Source organism: Rhinoraja longicauda, chromosome 13, assembly GCF_053455715.1.
Source record: "Rhinoraja longicauda isolate Sanriku21f chromosome 13, sRhiLon1.1, whole genome shotgun sequence".
Taxonomy (NCBI): domain Eukaryota; kingdom Metazoa; phylum Chordata; class Chondrichthyes; order Rajiformes; family Arhynchobatidae; genus Rhinoraja; species Rhinoraja longicauda.
The window spans coordinates 48,904,090-48,920,598 of NC_135965.1; the positions used below are offsets into that span (position 1 = coordinate 48,904,090).

The following is a 16,509-nucleotide window of genomic DNA, read 5'->3' on the forward strand; positions in this document are numbered from 1 at the left end:
CTCCACATTGCCACACTCTACTGTAGGTTGAAACGTTTCCAACTAAATATTCACTCACACAAAACATAATATTAGATAGAAAATAGGTGCTGGAGGAGGCCATTCGGCCCCTCGAGCCAGCACCGCCATTCAATATGATCATGGCTGATCATCCAAAATCAGTACCCCGTTCAATAGACAATAGGTGCAGGAGGAGGCCATTCGGCCCTTCGAGCCAGCACCACCATTCAATGTGATCATGGCTGATCATTCTCAATCAGTACCCCGTTCCTGCCTTCTCCCCATACCCCCTGACTCCGCTATCCTTAAGAGCTCTATCTAGCTCTCTCTTGAATGCATTCAGAGAATTGGCCTCCACTGCCTTCTGAGGCAGAGAATTCCACAGATTCACAACTCTCTGACTGAAAAAGTTTTTCCTCATCTCAGTTCTAAATGGCCTACCCCTTATTCTTAAACTGTGCATTAGGCCCCTTGTGGCGGAGAATTCCACAGACTCACAACTCTCTAGGTGAAAAAGATTTTCCTCACCTCAGTCCTAGATGGCCTAACCCCTTATTCATAAACGGTGTGATCCCCCTGGTTCTGGACTCCCCCCAACATCGGGGAACATTTTCCCTGCATCTAGCCTGTCCAATCCCTTGTGAAATGTGTTCGATCGCCCGCCGTAAGTGCTGGCCGTGGCCACCGGAGATTGATGCAGAAAACAAAAGAACCAAGAACAAAATAAATACCATAAACCTCTTAAATAATTTAATTGCAAAAGTGTTTTTTTAAAAATATTTCTACAAATGCAGGATTGCATGATTTTTCACCATTAAATACATCTCAATATTTTAAAAAGTTTGCAAAATACTATACAAGTATGTTTCCAAATTGACCGGAAAACAGCCATGGATCTTTCTACAAAAAGATGAGCCACCCACCACAAGGCTGTTACTGAAGTACTAAGGGGGAAAGATTACTTGTGGGAAGGAATGGCGGCCAATGGTTATTAAATCTCACGCCAGATTCACAGCAATGATAACTGAATGTTTCACCTTGTTCACGAATGTCCCACCGACATCATGAATTACTATGAAGAACCTATCACGACATCATTATTTTTTACAACATAGTGTTATTATACAGTACAAGTTGGGAGGAGAGGGTGACGCAAGGAACTGCACAAAATAAACGCAAATGTGCTGGAGTGCCTCGACGGGTCAGGCGGCATCTTTAGTGTGGAGAGACACAGTGTGGAAACAGGCCCTTTGGATCACCGCGAGTCCGCGCCGACCAGCGATCCCCGTGCCCTAGTTCTCTCCCACGCACCAGGGGCAACTTTACAGAAGCCAATTAACCTACGAACCCGCACGACCTTCGGAGTGCGGGAGGAAACCGGAGCGCCCGGAGTAAAACTCGGCCGCAGGGAGAACGTACAAACTCCGTATGGACAGCACCCGTAGTCAGTATTGAACCTGGGTCTCTGGCGCTGTGAGGCAGCAACTCTACCGCTGCACCACACAGCCTCTCTGGCGGGCAGGGATAGACGACCTTTCGTGTCGGGGCACTTCCTCAAAAGACGTTCGCCGGTCATTTTCCAATTTTACTTCCCGGCCCAAAACGCCACCTCTCCCCATCCCCCACCTGAGATGCTGCCCGGCCCGCTGAGTTACACCAGCACTTTGTGCGTTTCTTCTTGTGATTTAGGGTCTACTTTTGTGATTTTCAGGATCTGAGAACATTCAAACGTAAGTGTTGCATTCCCCACATTTCTGCTTTATCTAAATGTACAATGCAGGCAGGTCCCGACAAGAGGGACACAATATACAGTCTGTATTTACTGTTCAAAGCCCACACGTTAACAAGGGAGAATATCTGATTGCATGTACAAATGTACAACCTCCTTCGACAGAGATGTCTTGCAGGTGAACGCAGGATGAGTTACTGCAATATGAACTAAATTAAAAAATGCTTATTGCCTTTCCATGTTTTTCTTGTTTTTGTTTCACCGTTTGGGCACTCTTGTCATTTACAAAGGTTTTCATCTGTCTTTAGAAAAAATAAAGTTTCCTGTCTTTTGGCAATGACAACAACATTTAACAGCACTTGATTAAACAGATGGCCACGAAGGTTTTTCATTTTTCCAGTCATGTGCAGTCTCTCGTCCTTTCCGTGGCAGCTCTCACGGATCTAAGTCCTCAATCATTTTGGTGTCTCCGTGTCCACTTTACACCGTTCAACAAAACCTCTGCTCCACTCTTCCCCCTCACAGGTTGTCCACTTTCACACACTTGGATGGAAGTGAAGTGAACCGCAACCATGGGAGTTCGGAAGAAAGGTTCCATCCTGTGCGCTACATTTCCGAATCGGTCAAACTCCCTTTCTTTGTTCGGCTGTCGTCTCGCCCCCATGTTGTTGTGGTGTTTGTCTTTTTGCCCAGGTGTTCTCGACCGGAGCTTGCAAGGGCTGTTTCTTGGCACGGTTTATCCTCCGCTTGCCTCTCTGCCCAGCACATCCAGTTAAGCTGCTTACTTAAGAGTAACCATTAATTAACGGAGCACCTGGGAGAACCAAGTGAAATGGTATCTGCATAATAGCCAGGCGTGTGCACTTTCGTTTCCTCGTAAGGTGTTATTATCTTGATGCCAGTATTCGATGTCCAAGTGCCACACAAGTTGTGAAGGTAGGTCGGTCATGTCCGACCTAAAGGTGCAAGCACACCTTGAAGGCATTCATAGTTCGTGATTCCAATCTGGCTTTATTGCAAAATCGAGAATTAGGGATAAACTCGGGATGTCGCTACAGCGTTGTCACACAGGTACACACAGCATTGTTCAATCTCGTTATTATTATCCTCTCACAAGTGGCGCTTCGAAGGAAAGCAAAACGCAAGCCGAATAGCAAATCGTCGATTCAATATTCCATGTGGTGTCTTCACACGCCAACTTAAATAATACATCTTCAATATGAAGACTTAACGGGCGATATACTTGCAACGCTAAAATCGCCCTTCATCAAAGTCACACGTTTGGTGCAACAGGAGCAAGATTCCACGGAACAAACCAACTGCCCCCAAAAATAAAACATGATAACTATTTTCAGACTGAGTTCCTCTTTGCAACCCTTGCAGACAGTTTTTTCGATTCATGCTAATATTAATCCTTACTCCGAGAGTCGACTGGAAGCAATAGTTTGTTTGAGGTGCTCCACGCGGGGACAATTGAGGAACCAGGCACTGCACACTATTATTCTATTTGACTTCAAACATAATCAGTTCCAGAGTTCTTCTGCTGTCAGACCTGCACTGGGAGGGTCTGGTTCATCTGTAGCCTCATGTCCTGAATGCTGCCCAATATCTTCTTCTGGTGGCCAGCCAAGGTCACTCCTATCCTCAGCAGGTCCCTGTAACAGAAAGGACATGTTAGCAACAGGGTTGACGTACAACGATATCTGGGTGTCCTAGTGCATCAGTCACTGAAAGGAAGCGTGCAGGTACAGCAGGCAGTGAAGAAAGCCAATGGAATGTTGGCCTTCATAACAAGAGGAGTTGAGTATAGGAGCAAAGAGGTCCTTCTGCAGTTGTACAGGGCCCTAGTGAGACCGCACATTTTCCCACCTCCTCCCCGTAAACCCTCGACACCCGTTCAAGCATTTACTTTGGCAAGACTTTCTGGATCCGTTCCAACACGAGACAAAAAAAACCCCCACCCACATACAAAGAAAGAATAATTCATTGCTGATGTCCTCAAAGATGTTCCTTTTGTGTCTCCAAAGCCATTTGTAAAGTACGCTGTTCAAAGCTTGCGAGGAATGTAAAAGCAACATTTTACCAGAGGCCCCTAGTGCATGAAATTGCTGACTTTGGTTTACTAAAACCACATTGGTTTGTTGTGCCAAGCAGCTCCATTATTCAAAATTACTCTCTCTCTCTCTGCACATAAAAGAAAGACGTTAAGTGTTATTGGTCTTAATGAAAAGAGTATGTCCGGGACTGCACTCCGAAGCCTTTAACGCATCACATCCAACTAAGGTCATAGGAGTAGAATTAGGCCGTTCGGCCCATCAAGTCTACTCCACCATTCAATCGTGGCTGAGACAGTTTAAGACTAAGGGGTAGGCCATTTGGAACGGAGATGAGGAAAAAAAGTTTTCAGTCAGAGAGTTGTGAACCTGTGGAATTCACTGCCTCAGAAGGCAGTGGAGGCCAATTCTCTGATTGCTTTCAAGAGAGAGTTAGATAGAGCTCTTAAGGATAGCGGAGTCAGGGGGTATGGGGAGAAGGCAGGAACGGGGTACTGATTGAGAATGATCAGCCATGATCACATTGAATGGCGGTGCTGGATCGAAGGGCCGAATGGCCTACTTCTGCACCTATTGTCTATTGACCTATCTCTTCCTCTTAACCCCATTCTCCTGCCTTCGCCCCCAAACCTCTGACACCTGTGTCATTATCAGTTGGTTTTAGCATAAAAAATCATCGCTATTAAACCTGTTATATATTTATAGTATAGCATAGTATTAGTTTATTATATTAATGTGTACCAGGACACAGTGAAAAACTTTAGTTTTATGTGCTATGCAGGCAAATTCGTACCATACCCGAGTACGTCAGTTAGCGCAAGAGAGAAAATAAACAAGATGTTGAATGTGGCGATCCAGCCATAGACAAAGTACAGATTTTTTTTTAAAGTGCAAGGGTCACAATGATGTGGATTGGAATATCAGAAATTCGCCCTGAGCAGATGAAGTCTGATAACAGTGATAACAACTGATTTAACATGTCACGAGTCTACTGGGACCTCTGGTTATCTGAGCAAATCACTGCGTAGTATAAGAAAATAACTGCAGATGCTGGTACAAATCGAAGGTATTTATTCACAAAACGCTGGAGTAACTCAGTAGGTCAGGCAGCATCTCGGGAGAGAAGGAATGGGCGACGTTTCGGGTCTTCAGACTGAAGAAGGGTCTCGACCCGAAACGTCGCCCATTCCTTCTCTCCCGAGATGCTGCCTGACCCGCTGAGTTACTCCAGCATTTTGTGAGCAAATCGCTGCAATCGTTCCCAATATCAATCGCCTACTAATTCATCCAAACCGATGACAGCCCCAGGATCGATTTCCCACTGACTGGCTAGCGCGCAACAAAAGTCTTTTCACTGTACCGAGGTACACGTGACAATAAACTAAACTCAACTAAAAACACAAGTTGGTGGAGTAGCTCGACGGGTCAGGCCGAGCGAGGACAGGCAACGTTTCTGGTCGGGGCCTTTCTTCAGACTCCTTGTTAACATTCTAGCTCCACGACGTTAACTGTGGGGTACAGGGGTGAAAGCAGTGATACTGATCAGATCACAAGTCTGGAGCCAGTGGCTTACACTTATAGACAATAGGTGCAGGAGGAGGCCATTCGGCCCTGCGAGCCAGCACCGCCATTCAATGTGATCATGGCTGATCATTCTCAATCAGTACCCCGTTCCTGCCTTCGCCCCATACCCCCTGACTCCGCTATCCTTAAGAGCTCTATCCAGCTCTCTCTTGAATACATTCAGAGAATTGGCCTCCACTGCCTTCTGAGGCAGAGAATTCCACAGAAAGTTTTTCCTCATCTCAGTTCTAAATGGCCTACCCCTTTTTCTTAAACTGTGGCCCCTTGTTCTGGACTCCACCAACATTGGGAACATGTTTTCTGCCTCTAACGTGTCCAACCCCTTAATAATTATTATACGTTTCGATAAGATCCCCTCTCATCCTTCTAAATTCCAGTGTATACAAGCCTAGTCGCTCCAGTCTTTCAACATATGACAGTCCCGCCATTCCGGGAATTAACCTAGTGAACCTACGCTGCACGCCCTCAATAGCAAGAATTTGGAATGGGGTCAGGGATGGGGGCTACAGTTCTGGATAAAGCAAGTCAGGGCGGACTCTAGTTGTACAGGTGCTGCCTCGGCATCAGCCCACAACTCGCTGGAATTTAAAGAAGATTGAGGGAGGATCTTATAGAAACTTACAAAATTCTTAAGGGGTTGGACAGGCTAGATGCAGGAAGATTGTTCCCGATGTTGGGGAAGTCCAGAACAAGGGGTCACAGTTTAAGGATAAGGGGGAAGTCTTTTAGGACCGAGATGAGAACGTTTTTCTTCACACAGAGAGTGGTGAATCTGTGGAATTCTCTGCCACAGAGGGTAGTTGAGGCCAGTTCATTGGCTATATTTAAGAGAGAGTTAGATGTGGCCCTTGTGGCTAAAGGGATCAGGGGGTATGGAGAGAAGGCAGGTACGGGATACTGAGTTGGATGATCAGCCATGATCATATTGAATGGCGGTGCAGGCTCGAAGGGCCGAATGGCCTACTCCTGCACCTTGTTTCTATGTTTCTATGTTTCTATGCCAGCCAGAGGGACGGGTGTTCATACTTACTCTGCCGTTATCTGAGTAACCAGATCGAAGGACGTGAACCCAGCATTAATAAAATTCTCCTTGTACCGACCCATTTTAATTGCATCTAGCCAGTCTCCCACTGTGGAGAACGTGGTGTAGTCAGGCATAATGCGGTCCAATAGTGGCTGGGAAGGGCTGTGGAGAAGATAAGACAAAATCAGTCCACATTTTTAAGCCCTGCTTACATCAGTATCCAGAGTGAGTCTGGGACAAGCCACTTCAGGTACTGGGGGAGGTGAACGATCAGAGATGGCCCCTTCATTCCACCTGACCCGAGCTCACCTGCACTGCTCTGAGAAGTGGTGCCGATGGAGGGAGGGACTGCCGACTGACGTTCCCTATCTGTCTCCTGCATTGCTATATAACCGTGAAGTGGGTGTGCCAGTGTGTGTGGTCTACCGGGTCTTCACAGTGATCACGGTGTGTTTACAACTCAACCAGGGACTTCACACTGACCACGATGTGGAACGTAGAACAGTACATAGAAACAATATGATGTGAACCATTCGTCAGAACATAGAACACAGAACAGTACAGCACAGGAACAGGCCCCTCGGCCCACCATGTTCGCAAGTCAGGGGAGCAGAATTGGGCCATTCGGCCCATCAAGTCCACTCCGCCATTCAATCATGGCTGATCGATCTCTTCCTCTCAACCCCATTCTCCTGCCTTCCTCCCGTAACCCCTCACACCCGTACCGATCAAGAATCCGTCAATCTCCTCTTTAAAAACGCCCATTAGACAGGCAATAGGTGCAGGAGTAGGCCATTCGGCCCTTTGAGCCAGCACCGCCATTGACTTCACAGCCGTCTGTGGCAATGAATTCCACAGATTCCACCATCCTCTGACTAAAGAAATTCCTCCTCACCTCCTTTCTAAAGGTACATCTGTGCCGAACCTGATGCCAAGACCAACTCTGCCTGCACACGATCCGTAGAGCGCCATTCCCTGCGTATCCATGTACTGATCCAAAAGTCTCTGAAACGCCAGTATGGTATCTGCCTCCACCCCCACCCCTGGCAGTACGTTCCAGGCCCCCACCGCCCTCTGTGTAAAAAACCCAGCACACAACTCCAGGTGCGGTCTCAGCCACGCCTCCAACAAAACATTTTTATTCTCCAAAGGTAGACACAAAATGCTGGAGTAACTCAGCGGGTCGGGCAGCGTCTCTGGAGAGAAGGAATGGGTGACGTTTCGTGTCGAGACCCTTCTTCAGACTCGGCCCTTCGGGGTCTCGACCCGAAACGCCGCCCATTCCTTCTCTCCCGAGGTGCTGCCTGACCCGCTGAGTTACTCCAGCTTTTTGTGCCCACCTTCGATTTGAACCAACATCTGCAGTTTTTTCCCCGACACATCTTTAATCTTCATCTCCAGTTCCAGTGTGAGGAAGTCCAATCTGCCATTTGGTTTACGAGGGGATGCTATGCCTACATGTTCAATCCTGTAGGAGCAGCACCTTCAGTGGCCAACCGCCCACCCGCACACATCTCCCACCTGTCGTTCCTGCTGCCTCTTGCCATGTGAGTAATCTCAGGTTTCCGCACATTTCTCTCTGCCATCCCGACCCGCCCGCTTCACCTTTCCATGTCCCCGTGCAGATGCCTGCCATCCACCTTCCCAGCCCACGTTCCCAAACGTATCCGTGACCGAACCGACGGAGGGAGAAGAAAACGAGTGTTGTGTTGTGTTGGGAGATTTCAGCCTCGACACCTTTGCGTTTATGTTCTAACATGCAAGCAGGGAGTAGAGTTTCTGCCTTTGGCTGGCTGTGTGTGCATTATGGCTCAGCTACTTACAGTGGTAGAGTTACACAGCACGGAAACAGGCCCTTAGACAATAGACAATAGATAATAGGTGCAGGAGGAGGCCATTCGGTCCTTCGAGCCAGCACCGCCATTCAATGTGATCATGGCTGATCATTCTCAATCAGTACCCCGTTCCTGCCTTCTCCCCGTACCCCCTGACTCCACTATCCTTAAGAGCTCTATCTAGCTCTCTCTTGAATGCATTCAGAGAATTGGCCTCCACTGCCTTCTGAGGCAGAGAATTCCACAGATTCACAACTCTCTGACTGAAAAAGTTTTTCCTCATCTCAGTTCTAAATGGCCTACCCCTTATTCTTAAACTGTGGCCCCTGGTTCTGGACTCCCCCAACATTGGGAACATGTTTCCTGCCTCTAACGTGTCCAACCCCTTAATAATCTTATACGTTTCGATAAGATCTCCTCTCATCCTTCTAAATTCCTGTGTATACAAGCCTAGTCGCTCCAGTCTTTCAACATATGACAGTCCCGCCATTCCGGGAATTAACCTAGTAAACCTACGCTGCACGCCCTCAATAGCAAGAATATCCTTCCTCAAATTTGGAGACCAAAACTGCACACAGTACTCCAGGTGCGGTCTCACTAGGGCCCTGTACAACTGCAGAAGGACCTCTTTGCTCCTATACTCAACTCCTCTTGTTATGAAGGCCAACATTCCATTGGCTTTCTTCACTGCCTGCTGTACCTGCATGCTTCCTTTCAGTGACTGCTGCACTAGGACACCCAGATCTTGTTGTATGTCCCCTGTTCCTAACTTGACACCATTCAGATAATAGAATGGCCCAGCTGGTCAATGCCGACCACGGTGCTCCATCAAAGCCCGCATGTGACCCACATCCCTCATCAACCTTTCCCATCCAACTACCTGCCCAAGTATCTTTTTGATGATGTTCTAGTGCCTGCCTCAACTACCTCCTCTGGGACTGAGTCTAGGCTAGAGACAACTTCATACGATTCGTAAAATAAATAAATTTTGGTCATTACCATGGTGAGTTACTCAAACTTCAGTTCAGGTTCTCGATTAGTATGGGTGTCAAGGGGAGAAGGCAGGAGAATGGGGTTGAGAGGGAATGATAGATCAGCCATGATTGAATGGTGGGGTAGAATCGATGGGCCGAACGGCCACATCTGGTCCTTTCACTTATGAACTCTTTTTAAAAATTGTTATTAATGCTTTGGTTGTTCAGTTTTACCGCAAGACAGTTCAGATTTCTTGACTCTTTGTGCAATTAAGTGTAGAAGGAACGAAGTGCAGGAAAAAAACCCTGCAGATGCTGGTATAAATCGAAGGTAGATAAAAAATGCCGGAGGAACTCAGCGGGTCAGGCAGCATCTCTGGAGAGAAGGAATGGGCGACGTTTCGGGTCGAGACCCTTCTTCAGACTGGTAGGAGCAATGTACTTAAAATCACATTCATAAGTGATGGGAGCAGAATTAGGCCACTCGGCCCATCAAGTCTACTCCGCCATTCAATCACGGCTGATCTGTCTCTCCCTCCTAGCCGCATTCTCCTGCCTTCTCCCCATAACCCCTGACACCCGTGCAAATCAAATATCTCGTAACAATATCCACTGACTTGGCCTCCACAGCCGTCTGTGGCAAAGAATTCCACAGATTCACCGCCCTCTGACTAAAGAAATTCCTCCTCATCTCCTTCCCAAAGGAACGTCTTTTAATTCTGTTAATTCTTAAGTTACGTTAAAACAAGAATTGGTTTTGCCTGCACGGGAAGAGTTAGGATACACAAATTCAGTGGCAAAGAAGAGAGTTCATTCATTAACGTAACTAGAGCAGTTATGCATGAAATTAAACTAGATCACGTTGCTGACATATGTGGCACACACTGACAAATGTGGAAGATTAAATTGAATAATTCAATCGAATACATTTTATTAGCCAAGTATGTATACATACAAGGAATTTGCCTTGGGTGCTTTGCTCACAAGTAACAACACGACATACAGTAAACAATTAACAATAGAACATAAAAAGAATGAGGAATAAAACATTGAACATAAAAGATTCCCAAAGCTAAGAGTTTCAGTTGAACCGAATGAGACAATTGGTGGAGAGGACATGAGGAGTGGATTGAATGCACAGCTTTGTCGAAGACTGTACAAAGGGTAGTTTGTCACGGGCTTGCAGTGTGCATTATGAGAGTGAAAGTTGCCAAAATGTTCCAACCCAAGGAATCTACAGGAGATATTCAAAGATAACGTTAGAAGGATGAGAGGAGATCTTATCTTTAGAAGGATGAGAGGAGATCTTATCGGAACGTATAAGATTATTAAGGGGTTGGACACGTTAGAGGCAGGAAACAATGTTGGGGGAGTCCAGAACCAGGGGCCGCAGTTTAAGAATAAGGGGTAGGCCATTTAGAACTGAGATGAGGAAAAACTCTTTCAGTCAGAGAGTTGTGAATCTGTGGAATTCTCTGCCTCAGAAGGCAGTGGAGGCCAATTCTCTGAATGCATTCAAGAGAGAGCTGGATAGAGCTCTTAAGGATAGCGGAGTCAGGGGGTATGGGGAGAAGGCAGGAACGGGGTACTGATTGAGAATGATCAGCCATGATCACGTTGAATGGCGGTGCTGGCTCGAAGGGCCGAATGGCCTCCTCCTGCACCTATTGTCTATTGAAACCGGAGCACCCGGAGAAAACCCACGCAGGTCACGGGGAGAACGTGCAGGATGGAACCCGGGTCTCTGGCGCTGTGAGACAGCAGCTCTACCCGCTGTGCCACCACCGTCTTCTGTTAAAAGGCTGAACTCACCAATAACCGAGCTACAAACATAATGAGACAATGTGTATTTATGCGGCTTTTAAAATGAAGGGAGGAGAGGTAACGCGACGGAATCTCTTGACCGACCACCCTTTGCTTCATGAAAACCGCCTGCCACAAAGACCAAGGTTAAAATTAGTCTGCGGAGGAAGGAACTGCAGACGCTGGTTTAAATCGACGATAGACACAAAATGTTGGAGTAACTCAGCGGGACAGGCAGCATCTCTGGAGAGAAGGAATGGGTGATGTTTCGGGTGGAGACCCTTCTTCAGCCTGATGTCAGGGGAGAGGGAGATACAGAGATAAGGAAGTGTAAGGTGTGAAAACAGGACAAAGGGGATGGAGATCGAGGAAAATGTGGAATAGATCATTGTTAGTTGGGAGAAGGTAGCAACAAAGCAAACAGAGACAAAATGTAGTCGGAGACAGTCAGACTGGTGGGAGAACTGGGAAGGGGGAGGGAGAGGGAAAGCAAAAGTTAGAGAGGTCAATGTTCATACCGCTGGGGTGCAAGCTGCCCGAGCGAAATATGAGGTGCTGTTCCTCCAATTTGCGCTGGGCCTCACTCTGACAATGGAGGAGGCCCAGGACAGAGAGGTCAGTGTGGGAGTGGGAGGGGGGAGTTAAAAGTGTTGAGCAACCGGGAGATCGGGGAGGTTTAGGCGGACTGAGCGGAGGCATTCAGCGAAACGATCGTCGAGTTAAAATGAGTCTCTTCTCTGACCATGCAACTCATGGTACAACGTGAGATTAAAAAGCGACAAAGCAAAAATGTGAGCATGCCCTATTGTACGTTTGGGAAAGCAGCCCAGGTCACGAGCAGCTGAACACTCAGAGCCAGGCCAGGGGTATGGAACAAATCAAGGATATAGCAGATGTGTCATTATGTAAAAAATCATGAGGATTTGTTTCTCAGCACCTCTCCGCAGAGTCGAGAGGCATTTTCTCATGGGCAACGACGTTTCTGCCTTGGTTAAAGGAACAAACAAAAAGGCCCCATCTCTCCAGAGAACTAATCCTCTTAAGTTGCCATTTCATTTTCTCCGCGTTAATCCCTTAAAGTGAGAGAGTATTCCCTGCCCGACATTTCACGACACAAGCTGTAGCTGACAATGGTCAAACACACCATGTGTTTCAGCTAATCCCACCTCCACTCGTCTTTGTATCAATGTTAGGGGTTGCCAACTATCTCACTCCCAAATGCAGGACAAGGTGATGTCACCGCCCCGCGCTCCACGTGACCTCACCCAGCCAGCGGCCACGTGCTCCCGCTCCACCAATGGCGGCCGCCCGGGCCGGGAGGCGGGTTACTATGCGACTGCGCCAGGCCTCCGGGCCTACACTGTCCGGGCCTAGTGTCTGGGCCTACACTGTCCGGGCCTACACTGTCCGGGCCTACAGTGTCCGGGCCTACAGTGTCCGGGCCTACTGTCCGGGCCTACAGTGCCCGGGCCTACAGTGTCCGGGCCTACAGTTCCGGGTCTACATTGTCCGGGCCTACCATATCCGGGCCTACAGTGTCTGGTCCTACTGTCCGGGCCTACACTGTCCGGGCCTACAGTGTCCGGTCCTACACTGTTCGGGCCTATAGTGGCCCCCAGGCCTACGGCGCCTCCCGGGCCTAGTACGGGACAAGGGCGGTCCCGTACGGGACAAACCAATTTAGCCCAATATACGGGATGTCCCAGCTCATACGAGACAGTTGGCAACCCTAATCCAACGTCTCCCTATAGCTAAACCCCTCTCATCTTGCACGCAATACTCCAAATGAGGCCGAACCAAAGACCTACAAAGCTGCATCATGGCTTCCTGACTCTTGTACCCAATGCCCCGACCGATGAAGGCAAGCAGACCGTATAAATCAAACTTGATATAACTATCCTGCTTGCCCATGAGCATGGAGGAGGGGGAGGGGGGAAAGCAAATGTTTCTGATCTTTCAAAGATGAAAGGAGAAAGGTTTAATAGGAACTGTGGGTTCACTTTTTCACAGAGAGTGATGGGTGTACGGAACGAGCTGCCGGAGGAGGTGGTTGAGGCTGGTACTATAACCACATTTAATAGACATTTAATAGACAGGTACATGGACAGGAAAGGTTTAGAGGGATATTGGCCAAACGTGGACTAATGTAGGTGGAACATTTTGGTCGGCAAGGGCAGGTTGGGTCGAGGGGCCTGTTTCGCTGCAGGATTACTCGTTGAGTTTATGCTATATAAGAAAATAACTGCAGATGCTGGTACAAATCAAAGGTATTTATTCACAAAATGCTGGAGTAACTCAGCAGGTCAGGCAGCATCTCAGGAGAGAAGGAATGGGTGACGTTTCGGGTCGAGACCCTTCTTCAGACTGATCTGGTCTGAAGAAGACTGGTCTGAAGAAGGGTCTGCCATTCCTTCTCTCCTGAGATGCTGCCTGACCCGCTGAGTTACTCCAGCATTTTGTGAATAAATACCTTGGTTGAGTTTATGTTGTTTGAGTTTAGTTTAGTTCAGAGATACACCGCGAGAACAGGTTTCCGTGCTGTGTTTATAAAACAAGCCAGACAGTGGAATTAATTCCCCCAAATTTAGTCGGATTTCATAGCTATTCCAGCGTGTAAGTTTAATTTAGGTTTTGACATGTGATTTGGTTCAAATTGGCAGACGCGTTCAGTTGGAAGTTGCATCCCTGTTAATATCACTTCAAGGAGGCAGAATCTAATCATGCCTTCAGAATGAGCTTTGTTACATTAATTTAAAACATGCCATCCAAACTTTCTGATAGTTGCGTAGGAAGGAACTGCAGACGCTGGTTCACACCAAGGATAGACACAAATGTTGAAAGACTGGAGCGACTAGGCTTGTATACACTGGAATTTAGGAGGATGAGAGGAGATCTTATCGAAACGTATAAGATTATTAAGGAGTTGGACACGTTAGAGGCAGGAAACATGTTCCCAATGTTGGGGGAGTCCAGAACAAGGGACCACAGTTTAAGAATAAGGGGTAGGCCATTTAGAACTGAGATGAGGAAAAACTTTTTCAGTCAGAGAGTTGTGAATCTGTGGAATTCTCTGCCTCAGAAGGCAGTGGAGGCCAATTCTCTGAATACATTCAAGAGAGAGCTAGATAGAGCTCTTAAGGATAGCGGAGTCAGGGGGTATGGGGAGAAGGCAGGAACGGGGTACTGATTGAGAATGATCAGCCATGATCACATTGAATGGCGGTGCTGGCTCGAAGGGCCGAATGGCCTCCTCCTGCACCTATTGTCTATTGTCTGTTGTCAATGTGATCATGGCTGATCATTCTCAATCAGTACCCCGTTCCTGCCTTCTCCCCATACCCCCCTGACTCTGCTATCCTTAAGAGCTCTATCTAGCTCTCTCTTGAATGCATTCAGAAAGGAACTGCAGATGCTAGTTTACACCGAAGATAATGGCACAAAATGCTGGAGTAACTCAGCGGGACAGGCAGTGTCTCGGGAGAGAGGGAATGGGTGACGTTTCGGGTCTGAAGAAAGGTCTCGACCCGAAGCGTCACCCATTCCTTCTCTCCAGCGATGCTGCCTGGCCCGCTGAGTTACTCCAGCATTCTGTGTCATTCGGACAGTTCATTGTTTAATTCCCCGAGGCAGTTTTTGAAAAGAAATTGTATCCTTGCCAATCTATCCAGCACACCTTGTTTGCGTTCCTCTCCCATCGGTCAGTAAGGCTTCTTATCTATCTTCATCAACTGGTGGCCTATTGATCTTTGCTTCAAGACAAAAAGATCAGGATATTATGGCTTCCTGCCTATTATTCCTCAGGGAAAGGGAGATGTATAGGCAGAATGAAAAGCATTCTGAACTAACATAAGTGTCTCTCCATATCCGCCAGAGATCGCATTGTCTCTGCTGGTCCCACAGGTTGTCCTCTGTGACTGACGTCTCCCCAGAGCTCAGGAGATAACCCAGGTCACGACCTGTGCAGCCTCACTGATCCAACAACAGGTCGCCCAAGATCAAGATAGCAAAGGCAGACACACAACGCTGGAGTAACTCAGCGGGACAGGCAGCGTCTCTGGAGAACATGGATGGGGTGCCGTTTTGGGTTTGGGATCCTTCTTCAGACTGTAAGGGGAAAGGAAGAAATCTGAAAGAGAGGAAGGGAAGGACAAAGCCTGGCAGGTAATAGGATGATAGACACATAAAGCTGGAGTGACTCAGTGGGACAGGCAGCGTCTCTGGAGAAGGAATGTTCAGTTTACAGATACAAGCCCTTTCGGCCCACCGGGTCCGCGCCGACCAGCGATCCCCGCACACTAACACTATCCTACACACACTCGGGATGATTTTTACATTTACCCAGCCAATTAACCTACAATTCTGCACCTCTTTGGAGTGTGGGAGGAAACCGAAGATCTCGGAGAAAACCCACGCAGGTCACGGGGAGAACGTACAAACTCCGTACAGACAGGCACCTGTAGTCGGGATGGAACCCGGGTCTCCGACGCTGTGAGGCAGCAGCTCGGAAACAGGCCTTTCAGCCCAACTTGCCCGTGCCGACCAACACGCCCCACCTGCCAGCTTTTGACCCATATCCCTCTACATCTATCCTATCCATGTACCTGTCACCTGTGGCGGCACGGTGGCGCAGTGGTAGAGTTGCTGCCTTACAGCGAATGCAGCGCCGGAGACTCGGGTTCGATCCCGACTACAGGTGCTGTGCTGTCTGTACGGAGTTTGTACGTTCTCCCCGTGACCTGCCTGGGTTTTCTCCGAGATCTTCGGTTTTCTCCCGCACTCCAAAGACGTACAGGTTTGTAAGTTAATTGACTGGGCAAATGTAAAAATTGTCCCTAGTGGGTGTAGGATAGTGTTAGTGTGCGGGGATCGCTGGGCGGCGCGGACCCGGTGGGCCGAAGGACCTGTTTCTGCGCTGTGTCTCTAAATCTAAAACAAAATCTAAATGTTTTTTAAATGTTGTGACAGTACCTCCTCAGGCAGCTCGTTCCATACACCCACCGGCCTTTTGTGTGAAAACGTTGCCACTCAAGTTCCTATTAAATCTTTAATCTGAAGAAGGGTCTCGACCCAAAACGTCATCCATTCCTTCTCTCCAGAGATGCTGCCTGTCCCTCTGAGTTACTCCGGCTTTTAGTGTCTATTTCCTTATCAATCTTTCCCCTCTCACCTTAAACATGTGTCCTCAGGCTCTTGATTCCCCTATCCTGGGTAAAAGACTCTGTGCATTAACCCTACCTATTCCTCTCATGAGCTTATAAACTTCTATAAGATCACCCCTCAGGCTCCTGCACTCCATGGAATAAAGTCCTAGTCTGCCCAACCTCTCCCTGTAGCTCTGGCCCTCGAGTCCTGGCAACATCCTCGTCATCCTTCTCTGCACTCTTTTCCAATTTTCGGTCTGAAGAAGGATTCCTGCCTGAAACGTCACCTATTCTTTCTCTCCAGAGATGCTGCCTGTCCCGCTGAGTTACTCCAGCACTCTATGAAACGTCACCTATCCATGTTC

General features: G+C 47.9%; 1 protein-coding gene across 4 annotated transcripts in view; it reads right to left on the minus strand.

Annotated features, from left to right (window-relative positions):
- Positions 1–744: 744 nt before the first annotated feature.
- Positions 745–16,509, minus strand: part of ephb3b (eph receptor B3b) — an 81,359-nt gene continuing 65,594 nt past the window's right edge. For 2 of the 4 annotated variants that reach the window (XM_078410922.1, XM_078410921.1), the window contains exons 14-15: positions 6,398–6,553; positions 745–3,384 (exon numbers count right to left, since the gene is read on the minus strand). In XM_078410922.1, the coding sequence (XP_078267048.1) occupies positions 3,276–3,384; positions 6,398–6,553 (265 nt within the window). In that variant the 3' untranslated portion in view covers positions 745–3,275. The remainder of the gene's footprint in view (positions 3,385–6,397; positions 6,554–16,509) is intronic. The other 2 variants (XM_078410920.1, XM_078410919.1) reach the window with 1 other exon arrangement.